We start from the raw sequence: 15,797 nt of genomic DNA, 5'->3' as shown, positions 1-15,797 counted from the left end.
AAAAGAAGCCCCTCTGAAGCCAGCAGGCATCTCCACCCGAAAAAAGAAGACTGTATTTAGTCCTTTGCATCGTTACTCTTGGTTATTAAACCTTCTCACTCTTCGCCACCTTTCAGCAGAGAAGCACAAAACTGTTTTGCAGTGTTTGTCACATATTGGGACACCTCAGTAAGCTCAGCAGCAAGCAGCACAGCAATGCTGCAGATGGGGGGGGGGGGAAAAAAGGAGAAAATTAACTCCATGTGTTAGCAAACTTGTGAAGGTCACAAGATGCCCAGACTGGTCAGAGCCCCTCATTAATTTCCTAATTCCTGGAGTCAGTTACAGGATCTCATGACAAAGGCGCAGCTAACCTGCATCCCTGTCCGGTGGCGGCTGGATGCTGGCCAGCATTCCTCTTGGGATTTGATGCTGAATAACCAGCATCCAAGAGCTCCCACCACGTCCTCAATCACAGCCTTGAGAAGCAGCCCTGTCTCTGCTGGGATTTCAATCAGCAGAAAGCAAAAGTGCGAATTGCCTCAGGTACAGCAGGAGGGATTAGTGAGAAACTGGGGAAATCCGTGGGAGCAGTTGGTAGTGCTGATTTTCCTACTACAGGAGCCGAAATGGAGCCAGGTCAGAAGATGCATCTCTGTCTGGCAGTGTCTGTGCAAAAGCAATAAACCCTCCACAGGGGCAGTCCTGCACAGCCAGGCACCTCTCTTGCTTTCTATCTTTTAATGAGAGCACATCCAGCTTCTTTTGCCCAAGGAGGCTGTGGATGCCCCATCCCTGCAGGCATTCAAGGCCAGGCTGGATGTGGCTCTGGGCAGCCTGGGCTGCTGGTTGGGGACCCTGCACATAGCAGGGGGTTGGAACTCAATGAGCATTGTGGTCCTTTTCAACCTGGGCCATTCTATGACTCTATTCTATGATTAAAGCCTTTTGTAGTGGTTGCTTTACATACGAACTCTTCCTGAAACACACAAGTGACTTTCTAGCAATACAGCAAGAAATCACAGAGCTATTTTCTACAATCAGTCTTCATATCAGGAATGTCAGGCAAGCAGGAATTCATAAAACAAGTGGGTTTAATAAAGAAACAAAATGACAGCTGCCAGTTATGCATCCACAAAAGGGAGAGAAACTGTAATCTGAGTTTGTCCTGAGAGTTTAAACAGCACCAACAGCATCAGTGCATCAGGGGGGCACATAACTGCTCGCCTTGGGCTCCTGGCATCTGCCTGCAGCCCAGGGGAATCAGAATGAAAGCACAGCAGGACTTGAGAGGCTCCGAGCCATTCTACACTAAATCACCACCGTTTCCCAAACGCCCATCTCCATTACTGTCACTAAGATCAAAAACTGATGAGCAGCTCGGCTGGCTCTCACAGCAAGGTGCTTCAGGCCCTCGGGGATCTTCAGATGGCTTTCAGGACCAATTTCTATGAGGAGAACACGGGCAGGTTTTGTCCTTGGAAAGTGCAACAAACCTACAACCTGCTGCAAACTATGTGGCTACTGGTGCCCATGTGTCCATGCACGTCTGCCCATGCTCAACTTGCTGATCTTACACAGCCTTCAACCTGCACAAAACAGACCTCCTCCAGTTGAAGCTCCCTGGAGGCTGCTGCAAGAATTCCACATGGGAAGCCACAGCCTTGGAGACGTTCTGGGTTTTGCTTTAGCTGCTCTACTGACTTAGCCAACAACTGTAAGGATGTTAGAAATGCCCTCATACAAATCATAATCCCAGGGTGGAAAATGTAAATTTGTTTGTGCTTATTTTTTTTCGCCATGCTTTGCGTTTGAGTCGGTGGAATGTAACTGTTTTCCATTTGTCATCCACAAAATCAGGTGTCTCAGAGGTGTGCAGAAATGAGGTCTGTCTGTAAGGCCAGACACCAACTTCTAGAGAAAGGAGCAAATGTTTGAAGTCGGATTAAGGAGGAAGCTGCAAGAATCCAGCTGACGAGCCACTGCAGCCTGCTGTTATCAGTGCTCTGCAGTGGTGCCCAGGGAGACGAGGGCGTGTTAGCAGATGAGGGTGTTAGCAGTACCCACATGAGACCATCCTTACCTCTGTGAGCTGCAAACCCACATGAAACAGAGAGTAGAAACAGGAGGAGGGGAAGGAGAAGCCCAAAGAGTGCCCTGTGCTGCACTGTGAGGCTGAGAAGGGCCAGGGCTTCTCCAGCTCAGACCCCATCAGCCAAAGGGAAACCTTAGGCCCATGGTGCACCCAGGGTGGATGGGTGCAGATTCAACCCTGCAGCCCCTGTGCCAAGCAGAGCCCTGGGGACAGCAGACTTACCGGAGGACCATCTGCACCAGGCATGCCAGGAAGACCAGGTTTGCCCAGCGGCCCCTAAAAACAAACATACACACAAAAAAAATCAACCGCTGCAATGGTCAGAGCCCCCAGAGCATCATTCTTGCTTGCCCTCGTTGTGAAAGGCTGCAGACATAGGGGTCAGCTGGAAGAGCTGCCTTGATTTGCAAGGAATCTGCTCATGTCTCTGGGCAGAGTCACTGCAGCATGCCGGGATGGATCCCACATCTCAGCAGACCCAGTAGAGCAGGGAGAGCTCAGCAGGAGCCCAGGCACAAGGCTGGGAGTGGCTGCAGCCCTGCTGGAAAGCACTCCAGGCACAGGTAGGAGGTATCGATGCACGGGGTTCTGTGCACCAAGAAATGCCCGCTCCTCGGTGACAAATGGCAAGAAGATTAACTGGCAAAGGAAGAAAATTAGAAGAGTGCAGCTGCCCCCACTGACTGTGTCGTGCTGCTTTAACATCACTAAGTGATTACCTTTCTAATTAAGCAGCCACCTGATTTCTCACCCTATCCAGGAGTGCTGCTACTGCTGCAAGCGCGTGACTCAGCATTTAAAGCCGAGAGCCCTTTAGCCACTGGAATTGCTAATGCTCTGCTCCTCTCCCGCTGATGGACAACTGCAGCCTACCAAGGGGAGCAGGGATTCACCCCATCCACACACCACAGATCCCCTGCCAACCAGCACCTGGGGAATGACAGCTCTGCCATCTCTGCCTGCGAAACCCACGCCCTTCTTTAAACCCCGATGGTCTCAGTGCTGCCAGGGGATGTGAGAACAGCAGCTACCCCACGTCAACAGTGATGGAAAACCACAGATTGCTGGCACGGGTCAGGAGAGGGGACAAGGAATGTGACCCAAACCCACAGCTCTTCCCATTACCATCCTGCTCAGACTTACAGGCACTTAGCCCACTAAAAGAGACAATTTTCAGCCCACTCCTAATGTTTTGCCATAGGCTGCCTGCAAAATGTTTCTGTTAAAATAGGAAATGAATGCAAATATTATGAGTTAGAGGTAAACTGTGTTTTCTTGTCTCTCTTCTGTCTGGGATGAGCCACATTAGACTTTCATGGACACGGCTGCAAACAGATGTTGCATATGGGGCAGAGAAGCAGCTGAAGCAGCAAATGCATATTAATGGTAACAGTTGTCTTAAGTCAGAGCAGCAGCATTGCAACGTACCTTCTCTCCTGGGGGACCGATGGGGCCTTGTGGACCTGGAAGACCCTGAGAATAGAAAAAACCTCGGGTCAGTAAGGAACAAACTATTCGTTCCAAATGTATTTTGGCAGTGCCTCAGCTGAGCATCATTCCAGTGCCTGCAACGGCTGGGGACTTCCCTGGCCCCATTCATTCTCAAAATGTCCTGTGAGAGACGATAGAGTTTTGCTTTAGAATGGCCCCTGGAGAGCTGCCCTGCTTCGTGGTTTGTCCCCATGGTGGGAATAGGGATGCTCTGAGGAGTGAGGAGTGCCCAGAGGGCTGATGGTGAGACTTGGACATCTGCATCACTGCTATGACTCCCAGTGACCTGACCATGGGATGCTAAAAGTCAGGAACGAGCCATGCAACGTGGCTTAACCAAAGAGGCTGCTTGGACCTGGGCTTGGCTTTGCATCACAGCTGAGAACCGGGGGTATCTGAAATCCAGGAGCATTTTCAGGAAGATTCTGGACCAGCGATGTACATCACACCAATTCCCAGCACATCTTATTGCTGGTCCCTTCATTGGCTGGTGAGCAAAACATGCCCCAGATCAGCATCTCTCTGTCCTACCAATAGAAAAAAAGAGTCTCCCTCTTACCTGAGCACCTGGGTTGCCCTGCTGGCCTGGGGGTCCCGGCTCACCCTGGGGACCCTGTGAGGAGGCAACGGCAGAGATGAAAGCAGGAAAACAAGGAGCGGAGCCACCAGGCCCTGCCTGGCACCAGCCCTCTCACAGCATCCTGAGCCTCTATTCTGCAGGAGTCCATTTCATCCCAGCAGCGTGAAGTAGGAGACACATAAAGATCCCCCCCCCCCCCCCCCCCTTTCTCTTCATTTAAGCTACAGCACTTCGATATTCATTAGAACAGCACACATCTCGATGAGAACGTTTGATCTTTCATGGGGAAATAATGTGTAATTCCATCAGAAATTATAATAAATTAACAACCATTTGCTGTAGGAAGATACTCTCTGTGGTTTTCACAGGCTCTGATAGGAGTCTAGACCAGACTAAAAACCAATTAGCAAATCTAATTTAATAGAGTACATTTCACATTTTGCATGCATTCTCTCTCTGCAACGCCCGAACTGTCTGTAAAATGGGCAGCAAGAACTTACCACGTTCCCCTTGGGACCAGTTTGTCCATCCATACCGGCCACACCCTGGGAAAGGATTTAAGAAACAGCATGAAGAACATATCTGCCTGTTTTGTACCACAGAAGAAGGGGAAAATGCAGTAAAACCAAGAAGGCATCAGGAGGCCCTTCGGACCGCGTGGAAATGGAACCCTTTTCTAAAGGTGTTTGGTCAAATAGCCAATTCTATGGTATTACCCTTGAACTGACACCGTGTACATTTACACTTTAAAAGGGGTTTTGGTCTTTTCCCACTGGTTTAACCTTCCTCAAAAGCAGAATCAGCACCTGATCGATGACCCCCCCGGCCGGGTTGCTTCCAGCAGCGCACAGCCTGGTCACAAAAAGTGTCATGAGCTTCCTAAGCATCTCCAGCAAGGTGTATGTGGCCAAGTGCAGACCTCAGGATGGGGTTTCTGCTTTCATCACTTTGCTCTGGGGCAGGCTGGCTTATCCTACCCTAACAGTGTGCTCATGAGAGACCCGACAGTTTTGGAGTGGATCTTCAACTCTCACTGAATTTCAGCAGGACTACAGTTCAAAGTGAAGAGGTCTTCACGTCCTGGGAGGGGTTCAGGACCTCCCAGCACTCACTATTAAAGCACTGACCCCTTCAGCTCTCGCAGCAGCACAGAGTTCAGTTCTTAAGTCCGGGGGCTTCAGTGAGCTGCAGTGATTTGCAGAACGAGCCCTTACATCAGCACTTCCCGGGCCAGCAGGGCACAGCAGATAAGGTGACTGCCTCCTGCATAACAAACTACACGTTCCTGCCTTGGCTTTTGCCCAGGATGTGAACAAACTGCTCTAGAGGCTCAACAGCCCTCAGGCAAAAGTTAATAGCACAAGGCACTGTGTTAATAGCTCTCATTCTTCCCTTTCAGCCTGAGCTAGGTATTAATTTCTACTCAAGTGGGCCAAGCCCTGAGCTGCCATACATAGATGAGACAGCACAGAAAACAGGGCAGAATACGGCCTTAGAGCTGTAACTTTGTTGGAATGCTTCTTCTCATGGCACAGGTGTATACAGTTACACAGGTGCGTTATCCGCTCGAATGATGGATGGGCACAGAGTGGTGTTGCTGAGATGGCCAAGGAGGGCAGCAGCCCTGGGAACTTACCGGTGGCCCCGGTGGGCCTGGTGGCCCTTTGGGTCCCAGCAGTCCTCTGGGGCCCTAGGGAGAAAACAAGCAGGGTCAGCGCTCCCCATGCTCCCCCACAAGCATCACGCTGCCCAGCACAGCCTCAGGGCTGGTCAACGCCTCTGCACTAACAGCATCTTCCTGTGCTTCAAAACCAGTAAGAGCAACCCTGTGCGCGAGCACCCTTGAAGTGCTTTTGGAAAGACAAACAATATGCATGCAGACCTTTCTTCTTTGGATTGGAAAAAGGCCTATTTCAGCCACTTTTTTTTTTTCTTTAATAAATAATTTAATCATGTTCCTGGATTACCCTGTAACGAGCGCAGTGATGCAAAGTACGTTGCAGCCAAGTCATTCTAGCTGGAGAGCATTATGAAAAATGAACCGATTCCACTAATGGATCATTAGGGTTAGCATTTCCAAATCGCTCCAGATTTAATTTTCAGCACTGACAATCTGTACAACCCAGCAAGGCTGGAAAAGGTTTTCAGCCTGCAGCACAGAAGTACATTTTCAAAAGGCGTTTGGTTCTTCAGCCACAACTGCTTATCGTGGTGCTTTCCTTCCAGTTATAGCTTCCCCCCCAGACTGAACCCAGCATCACCTTCAGGGAAATTCAGGGAGATCTGAGAGCTGCACTGGCGTGGCAAGAGAACGGCCTTCATTTGAAAGGGTAAACTCAACACTTAATGCTTCAATTTACTGTGACTGACTTTGCAAGGCACACCTGGCAGCTCCTCTACCTGGTGGCTGTGGGGCCAATGGGACTCATTGGTAGGCAGCCCCTTCCCAGGGGTCCTTCCAGGCTGCTCTGATGCTGATACAAACCAGCTCTGGGAAGGGAAGGCCCACCACTGGTTTCAGTTGTGGTTATATTTGGTAAGACTCTTTTTTGGCTTAGAGCAGATAGAAACGAGCAGGTTTGGGATGTGTATTTATGACCAAAAAGTTTCTTGTAGTGCAATTAAAACCTCTCCTCTGGCCGTCACGGATATCTTTTCTTGCCTTACTGCCATAAAGATCAACTTCTCCACATGCGTTATCAACATCTAACTTCCCCTTTTGTTACTCTGTTTCCTCAGCACATAAATGCTTTTAAGAAGTTAATAACCCGTAAGTTATTGCTTAGACTTGTGCTGAGCAGATAGCTGGGTTGATTAATCCTCCCCAGAAGTTAATCAGACATCTCGTCTGTAATTCAGTTCCAAGGAGCCTGTAAATGCCAAGCCTTCCTTTCCCACATGAAGTGTGTCCAGCAGGTCCATCAATTACTCTTTAGCCACCACGCTGGGCCTTACAACAACAAAATAAGACACCTTGAAAGCAAAGCTGATGGCCAATGGCAGATGGTGAATGTTCTTTTTACAATGAAAGAAGTGCATTTTGGATATAACGAGCAGCCAATAGCGGTACTACAGACTGAAGTCTACAGCCAGCCAGAAACGGAGTTTATCACTGCCAACATCACCAAAAAGACTTGGTTCTTGAGGCAGAAAATGCTTTCCAAGTCCGAAATAGAAAATTCAACTGTTTCTTTTTGGTGGGATATTCTGACAGCACGTGGAGCTGCAGGCCCAGCCATTGACAAACTGGGCAGCTCCATGCAAGGTGAACAGAGCACCAACCCATTGGTCGTGGTCAATGCCATGGGGTTAACCCTGCTAGAATCACACCCCGAGATGCAGTCCCAGAGTTTGCACTCACAAAACCCCACATTTCACATACACTTAGCATACATCCTTTGCCCCCCCAGCCCACTTAATTGACTCCTACACAATCCAAAGGATACAGGCAGGAAAAATGAGATCGACCTGAGCCAAGCTTTACCTTCAAACTTACCAGGTTTAATTCTAGCCACTGAGCAGACAAAATTTCACTCATTAGAAACCAGAGCTCAGAAAGGACTGTGTTTCTGCAGTGGCCATCAGAGCGAGAAAAGCAGAGCAGTCATTAGGGCAGACCCTCTGAGCGTAGGCTTGGGTCTTCAAGCCAGGGAAGCCCAGCCCTGGCAGGACCTCAGGGGTCCTCAGCACCTGAAGAGCTGCCCCATGGGACCCCTAAGTGCCACGATCACACTCAGCCCCTGCCCAACATGCCAGAGAAGGAGATACTCACAGGTTCTCCGGGCAGCCCTCTGGGTCCAACTTCTCCATCATCCCCCTGCCCGGCAGCGAAGGCACAGAGAGACAGAGCACAGCAGTTATATTTCAGTCACATCACAGGTGTTTCGTTCTTGTTAAATAATAATCACACTGAAAAGCAGCTTCCCCGGAGCAAGGAAAGGGTAGCCGTGCATAAGAGAGGCCTCGTAAGCCGCGAGACTAATACTGCGTGTGCAGAATTTACCAAGGATTAGAAATGCTGTAAGGATACTTCATAATTCATGTCGGTGTTTATAAAGATGGATTTTGCTAACAGACAAGATACTGTAGGAACAATTCAGGGCATGTGAGTCAATAACCACAAGATTTAGTACTTAAAGGAGTGGGAAGCCAGCACGGGAATGCTGTCCTGGGATGTGATGGAGCCAGATGAACCCGTTGGCTCCTCAGATAAACCAGAGGGGTCGTTCCTCATCCCCCCACACCCGCTCTCTGCTGGTGCCCGCTGGGGAGAACTGGACAGAGCTTCCTCCAAGTCACTTCTAAACCACCAAAAACTCCCCTAGGGACACCATGTCACACCTGGCTCGCTCACTGTTAGGAAATCAATCCTAGCCAGCGATTGTAAACTCCCCTCTGCTGCCAATAAAACGCATTCTATCATACCCAGCTATGTCCTCCAAGCTTCTCTGCCCCTCACATGGCTCCTTTTCACTTAAGGCTCCAGAAATCTGTTCCTCTCCCCAAAGATACGTTAAGTCTTTTCAACTTCAAAGCACCGCACATCCACAGTGAATTAATCCTCCCAACTTTGTGGTGAGGGAGGTGTTGTTATCTGTGTTTTACAGAGGAAACAAATAGCCAAAGGTGGAAAGAGAACGTTGTGGAGTGGGATTAGAGCCTGGGAAATCCATACTCACTTCTCCAATTAAACCACACATATCTCTGAGCTATACATTTGCAATCTCTCCTCTTACACCAGCCCTCCTAGGCCTGAAATCACTTAGTTTGAGCTTTGCTAAAGGCCTTCTGATTATTGACTACACAGCGTTAAGGCAGCGAACAATTTCATCTTTGCCTCCCACATCTGTCTGGAATTCCTTGCTGCAATTTGCCCTACCTTAGAAAACAAGCAGCACAGCTAGATGATGAAAACAGTCTTTTTTTTTTTTTCTGACAAAACCAGAGCTTTCTGACCAGATCTTTACAAAACATTCCTCACAACGTTTCCTCCCACCAGTGCTCTGCTCCCCCTGCGCAGGAGGTGATGTGCTGCCCTCGATGGCAGTGAGGGACACGCACTCAGTGCTGGCTCCCACCACGTGTCTGCCTGGCATCACATCTGCTTCTTCTTTGCAGGGCTTAGTTATGAATTCAAGGGACTGCCGCATCAAGAGAGAAACTTACCCTCTCCCCGTCCTCTCCGGGTGCCCCCGGGGGGCCGTGGGGACCTGGCTCACCCTACAAAGGAAGGGAAGAAAAAACCTCAGAGGAGGTGGACACAACTCTAGCAATAGAAGATAATGGGTAGCATTGAGAAACCCGACACTAGGCTTGACTGGTGTGCCCGCACCATGTGCTGAGGATAGTCATACCCTCCCATTCCCTTCTCCCTGCTCTCTCTGAAGCCCCTCTGCACACACTCAGTGTCACACACGGGCTCCAGCAGCTTCAGCAGAGCACAACTGGGGCTCTGCACACAGCCAGCCCTTCATCCAAGGTGTGTTGGCTGCTCCATTTCTGGCTGATGAAGCGTCTCTCTCAGGCACTGTCTTCCCTTTATGTGAAGCTTGCAATCATGATGCAGTCTCTGCTGTTCAAACACTCTCCTTCTTTATAAAGTACTGTCTGCTCCCCGTGGGGAAAGGAGGCATGAACAAGCCTGCCGAAATAACAAGCTTCTTGCTTTTTTCCCCACTGTTTAATTAGAAGCCAAAGAGAAGAATCCCATTGTATCGTTGGCAGTTCCCACCCACAACAGCACTAAAAGCAGGCTTTGCCTCTTATATTTTACCCTCTATTTTGTTACAGTGATTTCTGCCCCCGCTTTCAGGCAGCCCCAGAAGGGTGTCACAGCTTCCAGGGATGTAAGTGCTGTGACATCCAGCACTCTCCTATAGGACACTCCTGCCCCCGTCGCACTGCTTTGGGTTGTCCCCAGCACTGCTGCCCTCCTCCCAGCAATATCCTCCTGCCAACGTTTCCTTACAGTCTGCAGTCAGAAGACAAGTGGGAGATAACTCACTCTGTTCCCCTTCTCGCCAGGCAAACCAGCCAAGCCATCAAACCCTCGGTCACCCTAAAAGAAAAACCAGGTTAGTGCACATTTCCCCCTGCTCTTGAATACCTTCCTGATTTGTTTCCTTTCTGTGTCAGGGAGGGATTGATTTTCTCCCTCAGACGTTTGGCTTTCACCTCCCATCAGGCTGGTGACGATTTCACAGTTACAGATTGAATAAAAGAAAGAGGAACAAGCTGAAATAAAGTCATTTTGCCTCTCCCCTTTTCCTCCAGCATCTACACATTTATTACTTTTCCACGTGGATTTTGGAGCCTATCAATCATGGAAAGCATCTCACTCCCAGTCATGTTCTTCCAGCCCAAGGGGACAAACGTATAAACAAACAAACTCTGGGAACTGTCTTAATGCAGCCGGGCTCAGAAGGCAGATCTGATTCACCCTAAGGAGCACAGTAAGCTGGCGGACCCACTGACTGCACAGGGATGCTGAAGGGTATTGCAAAAGGGGTGGTTCCATGGGTCTGTAACCAGTCACTCCTTTATTTTTGCCAGGTTCTGGGGCATCGCTCTGCCTCTGCACACAGCACTGTTAGCTCGTTTCCAGCCCTGCTCGTTATTCTGTTTTCCCTTCTTCCCTGGCATCCACTCCTTTGGGGGCAGTCGATGCTCATTAAAGCACTTTACTGGATAAATGATTCGCAGTCTCCTGTCTCTGTATCAAAACCCCCCATCTATTCCAGCTTTAAGTATCTACATAATAAAGTACTTAAACCTTTAATACACGATTCCCCGAGCAAACTTTCCCTACATTCAATTTTAGTGGAACATCTCCTCTCTTGCTGGATAATACCAGCAGATCTCAGCTGAATGAAAGGATTTTGTCTCAAATATAAGTACAGCACATTAAAATTCCTCACCACGCCTTCTACATTTTCTCACCCAGTTATTAGGTATCTTTTTCTTTGGTAGTTATATTTCAGGATATTTCCAACTGCTCATTCATGTTTGTTTTTCGTTATTAGGATTCCAAAGTATTTGTTCTACAACCGCAGCCAAGGGAGAGTGTTCCATTCTTAAGAGGATCCAGCAATTTAATAAAGTTGCATCCAAAAAAAGAAAGAAAGAAAGAAAGAAAAGACAATCTATTGCTCTCCTGCCTTCTAGGTGTGTGTTTAATTTCCCTCAGCTCTCAAACGTAGAGCCCACATCTTCATAGGTGTCCTGAGACCATTCCAAGCACCTCCTCCAAGCAAGGTGGGCTCCCCCTGCCAAAGGCCCTTCTGTTCCTGCTTGCTACAAGAGATGTACGTTCCCAAAGCACACAGACACACGATGCTACCTTTGGTCCTGTCTGTCCTGGCATTCCCCGGGCACCATCGCTGCCAGCTCGTCCCTGCAGGAGATGAAAGCAAAGTCAAATGCAAAGCACGAGGCAGGGCAGCGGGGACATCTGCTCTTTGGTTGGCAGCTCAGGAAGGTTCTGCTGAAGCCAGAGCTCTCAGCTCAGGCAGCAGCAGCCTTTGGTAAAGGGGAAATGCTGCTCTGCCCTTGAAGCTCAAAGTGCTAACCAGGGGCTGGGTTCACTGCATGGGTGCTGGGAGATGGTCAGCAACTCCGACTGGAATAAATGACCTCCCGGTACATTTTAAGAAATGTCGGTGCTGATGTCCACAAATGGGAATGAGATGAAGGTTTACTACAGGCTTTCTCATTTCTTCCTCCGGTGGGCTGACCCAAAGAGCCTGAGGGCTGCATAACCCCCAGTTTCACATTTGTGCCATGGGGACGCCGACAGAACAAGTCAGCACTGCATTGACTGACTCCTGAAACCCGCAGGGACCTCATGCCCTGCAAACGTGGGACTGCCCAAAGCAGCACACAGCACTCCTGCACTTCCCATCCCAGCACTGCAGAGCCAAAATCTGAGGACGAGAGCACTGGAAGCATGGCCATGCAGCTCTCCCAGCTCCCCTCCTCCCCACCCCGAGTTCCCATCCCCACGTCCGTCTGCCCGGATGGACTGAGAGGGCCTGGAGCAGCCCTGCTGGCTGTCAGCCCGCTCTTGTGCAATGCTCTCAGAGCTCAGGAATTGCTTGGCAGTGGGACGGAGTGCTCCCGGGACACTCACCCTGCGGCCTGGCTTCCCCGCCGGGCCGGGAGGGCCCTGGATGCCTCGTGGACCCTGAAATGCAGGGAGGAGAGAGAAAGAAAGAAATGCCATCAGGAAAAAGCACGACAGATGGACCCCGTGTTGGTCAGAGCAGCGGCTCTATGGTATTTACACGGCCACCCACACCTCATCTCTTCTCCAGCCATGTCTGTGGCAGGGGAACAGCTGGGACTGAGGGCAGCTCCAAGCACACACCTCCACGTCCCCTCACCCCCCCCATCCTCCCATACACACCTGAGGTCCCATTTCTCCAGCTTCGCCCTTCAATCCTCCACTGCCTGGGGGTCCCTGTGGACACAGAAGAGGATCCGTTGCATTTTGCCCCAACAAAGGGAAGACCCAAAGCTTGTTAAGGAGGAGGCATCCATGCAGGTAATAACTGAGAGCATCTGCTGTGCCAGCATTGCTTTGTCACTCACCATGGGGCCGGGCCGCCCGGTCAGACCCATTGGACCCGCCGGTCCTCTCAGTGCCAGCTGCAACAGAAAGAGAACCATTGCTTTAGTTGTGTCCCTGCTTTGCTACAATGGGACAAAGCCACCGTCGTGCCATGAGCTGCACTATGCATTCTTTCCACTCCCTGGGAAGCACAAATCCTTGCAGCAGTTTCCACCATCCCAACGAATTTACCCCAGAGTAATGCCAATTAACTCCTTCCTGCATCCACAAATGGGCCAAGCCCATGGTCACATGTAGGATCTCACAAACAGAACAACTCTACCTCCAACGAAGGGGTCTTTAGCTTAGTGAGGGGTCATGCAACCAGACCTTAGGTCAGCAGTTTCCACGGTGGGTAATGGGGCTGTCCACACTTTGTGGCATCACTGGACAATGTGCTCTCTCGTGGCAATTCAGTACTTTCTAAGAGATGTAATTATCTGTGTGCTCTGGCAACTAAAATCTACCCCTGAATGAACTTGAAAGTGCTGAAGTATTGCAAAGACGTGGGATTATGTGGCACCATCTCACAACTCCCCTTTACAAGGGAGCTGATCAGAAGCACTGCTGGCTCAGCCAATGGCCAATACTTGGTGACTAGTGAAAGCCAAATTTAAGGGAATAAATCAACCTGATGATGCAATTAACAACACACTCCAAAAAAAAAAAAAAAAAAAAAGAAGAGGAAGGAGATGAACTTCCCCTGTAGGACTCCTTTCTCATCTCTGCCACAGCCTATCATTTCCCCCTGAGAAATGCCTTTTATCTCCCTATCTGCCCTGGTATCAGGGACTGCAGCTGAACTCGGCTGATGATGGGTTGATGTTCACCAAGAAACAGATCCTTTTCTTTGTGGATATATTCAGCTTCTCTTCCACAGCCCCCAGCTCACTCAGGCTTTGGGCTGTTTTTTGTTTTTTTTTTTTTATTTAAGAAAACCTTTATCCAAAAATGGAAAACAAAAGAGAGAAAAGAGGTTTTTCTTCCCCTGTGTGTGTGTGTGTGTGTGCGTGTTGGGGGGTACTTTTGTTTTTCTCCAATCTGTCACTACTTTTGCAAGGCAGAAAATAACCCAAGAGCAACACGAAAAATGGGGTCTGAGAAAGCAGATGCTTCCCATGAAACGTTGGTCTGGTCAGAAACTCCATTTCCCAGCCAAATAAATACTGGCGGAAAAACTGCAGGCAGCCTGGAAATTAAGAGTGACGAGGTAACACAAGAATCATAATACACCAATATTACTCTCAGAGGAAGGTTAATGGATAGGAAAATGCAGCGGCTGGTGGCGTCAGGGCCCTGTGCTCTGCCTGAACATGTGAAAAATTGAACTCCTCAGATAAAGGAGAGCTGGATGGAAAGCAAAATAGCCCCAGCTGAGCTCAAGTCCTCATTATAAACCTGAAAGGGGCATGTGTCACCCTGCTGGTTGGTGATCCCAATGGACTTTATTCCACTCAGAGGTGAAAGGGATTGGTTTTTCAGCCCATTTCAGCAGCCAGAGTGAACACAAGCTGCTCGGAACAGCAGGCTGACTGCATTCAGGGCAGAGGAGCACAGGGAAGCCCTGAGTGACTGCATTTGGCTGCGAGAGGAGCAAAGCACCCATGGTTGCATCGCTCTGCTTACAGCCTGCCTAAACCGCCGTGCATTTTCCCCTTGTCTGCTCACAGCCTGGATGGGACCGGGGCAAATACAGCAAATGTGTTTATGGGAGGGTGCCTACATGTTGCTTTCAGCTGTAATTGTGCCAGCTGCTTTTCTGCTTTTAACAAGCTAATGATCAAAAGTAACCTCAGAGAAGCACGCATGAAAGGGAAGATTCAAAGCTGTACCAGCTAGAAATGAAGTCTCATTTTGAAGAGATGAGCATGTACAGCCTGATACGCTGACATACGCATCCAGCCACAGAACAGGAATTGTACTGGGAACGTGCATGGCCCATCTCGTTTCACCAGTCAGCTTAAATAATAAACATCGCTGGGGATTATTTGATCATCAATCAGTAAGGTCATCTGAGGGGAAGAAAAAAAAAAGATGCATGGATATTCATCACGCATCTTCAAATGAACACATGAAAGGAAATTGCCAGCTGCCTGCTGAGATTCATGGGGCCGGGAACAGCTCACATCTGTGACATACATTCAATTATTGAGTGAGATTTGCTGGAAAAAAAAAACGAAAGAAAGAAATCCCCTGCAGCATATACCACAGCTTTTCATATAGGCTCTCAAAACTGTCAGCAGAAGCAGTGAATGCTACAGCAGGGACTGCTATGTGTCCTGGCATCGGCAGAAGGCCCACTCCTGGCTCTGCAGGCAATGAAAGACCAAGGTTTAAGCCCAAACCGTGTAGGCATCACCACCTCAAGCCATGTGGCTGTCCCATCTCAGACATAGGCTGAGCAGCTGCCACCACCACGGATGATGAAAGCATGCAGACAAGTGCTCTGTCAGATTTACTCTGGACCTCCACTACAATGGGCTGCAAGAGATCCTCCTTTTCCCCCACTTACCCTCGCCTGCTGCAGGATGGCCTGGGCTTGAGCCTCCTGGGCAGAGACCATGGGTCCTTTGGAGCCAGCATCTCCTCCTCCACTGAAGCGGAACTGGTGGGAACAAGGCAGAGAGCAGGTCACTGCTTGCTGCCACTCCACGCAAGCGTTGCTCCTACACAGCTCTGTTCAGCATGACCGACCCAAAGCCACTGCTATCCTTCTTGCTGCCCCATTAACCATGGTACTCTCAGGTCACCACAGCTGTTTCCCACCAACATACCCATGCAGCAAATTCTGCTGGTTCAAAGCAGTGCACCAGAGGAGGGCTCATGGGCTTTGCACTGTAAGGATCTCACACAGCACAGCTCCAAATGAACACCACGGTTCTCCCAGGCCTGGTGTTCCCTATGCAGATGCTGATGGCCAGGATATCCCCAGGGATGGGGACGGGGTCAGGTCAGGATGCTGGGCTGCATTTCTCACTGCATTTCCATGCATTTCCCATGTGTGGCCACATACTTCAGAGAACAGAACTCGCCCCAACGTTCCA

At 49.6% G+C, this 15,797-nt stretch overlaps 1 protein-coding gene across 3 annotated transcripts in view; it reads right to left on the bottom strand.

Moving 5' to 3' along the window:
* COL5A1 (collagen type V alpha 1 chain) overlaps positions 1–15,797 on the bottom strand; it is a 128,420-nt gene that overhangs the window by 40,528 nt on the left and 72,095 nt on the right. For all 3 annotated transcript variants that reach the window (NM_204790.4, XM_040648943.1, XM_040648944.1), the window contains exons 13-25: positions 15,266–15,358; positions 12,735–12,791; positions 12,550–12,603; positions 12,274–12,327; positions 11,485–11,538; positions 10,150–10,203; positions 9,312–9,365; positions 7,918–7,962; positions 5,782–5,835; positions 4,646–4,690; positions 4,125–4,178; positions 3,503–3,547; positions 2,297–2,350 (exon numbers count right to left, since the gene is read on the bottom strand). In NM_204790.4, coding sequence (NP_990121.2) covers positions 2,297–2,350; positions 3,503–3,547; positions 4,125–4,178; positions 4,646–4,690; positions 5,782–5,835; positions 7,918–7,962; positions 9,312–9,365; positions 10,150–10,203; positions 11,485–11,538; positions 12,274–12,327; positions 12,550–12,603; positions 12,735–12,791; positions 15,266–15,358 — 717 coding nt within the window. The remainder of the gene's footprint in view (positions 1–2,296; positions 2,351–3,502; positions 3,548–4,124; positions 4,179–4,645; positions 4,691–5,781; positions 5,836–7,917; positions 7,963–9,311; positions 9,366–10,149; positions 10,204–11,484; positions 11,539–12,273; positions 12,328–12,549; positions 12,604–12,734; positions 12,792–15,265; positions 15,359–15,797) is intronic.

This window comes from Gallus gallus, chromosome 17 (genome assembly GCF_016699485.2).
Source record: "Gallus gallus isolate bGalGal1 chromosome 17, bGalGal1.mat.broiler.GRCg7b, whole genome shotgun sequence".
NCBI lineage: Eukaryota > Metazoa > Chordata > Aves > Galliformes > Phasianidae > Gallus > Gallus gallus.
This window is presented reverse-complemented; position numbering and strand designations above follow the sequence as displayed.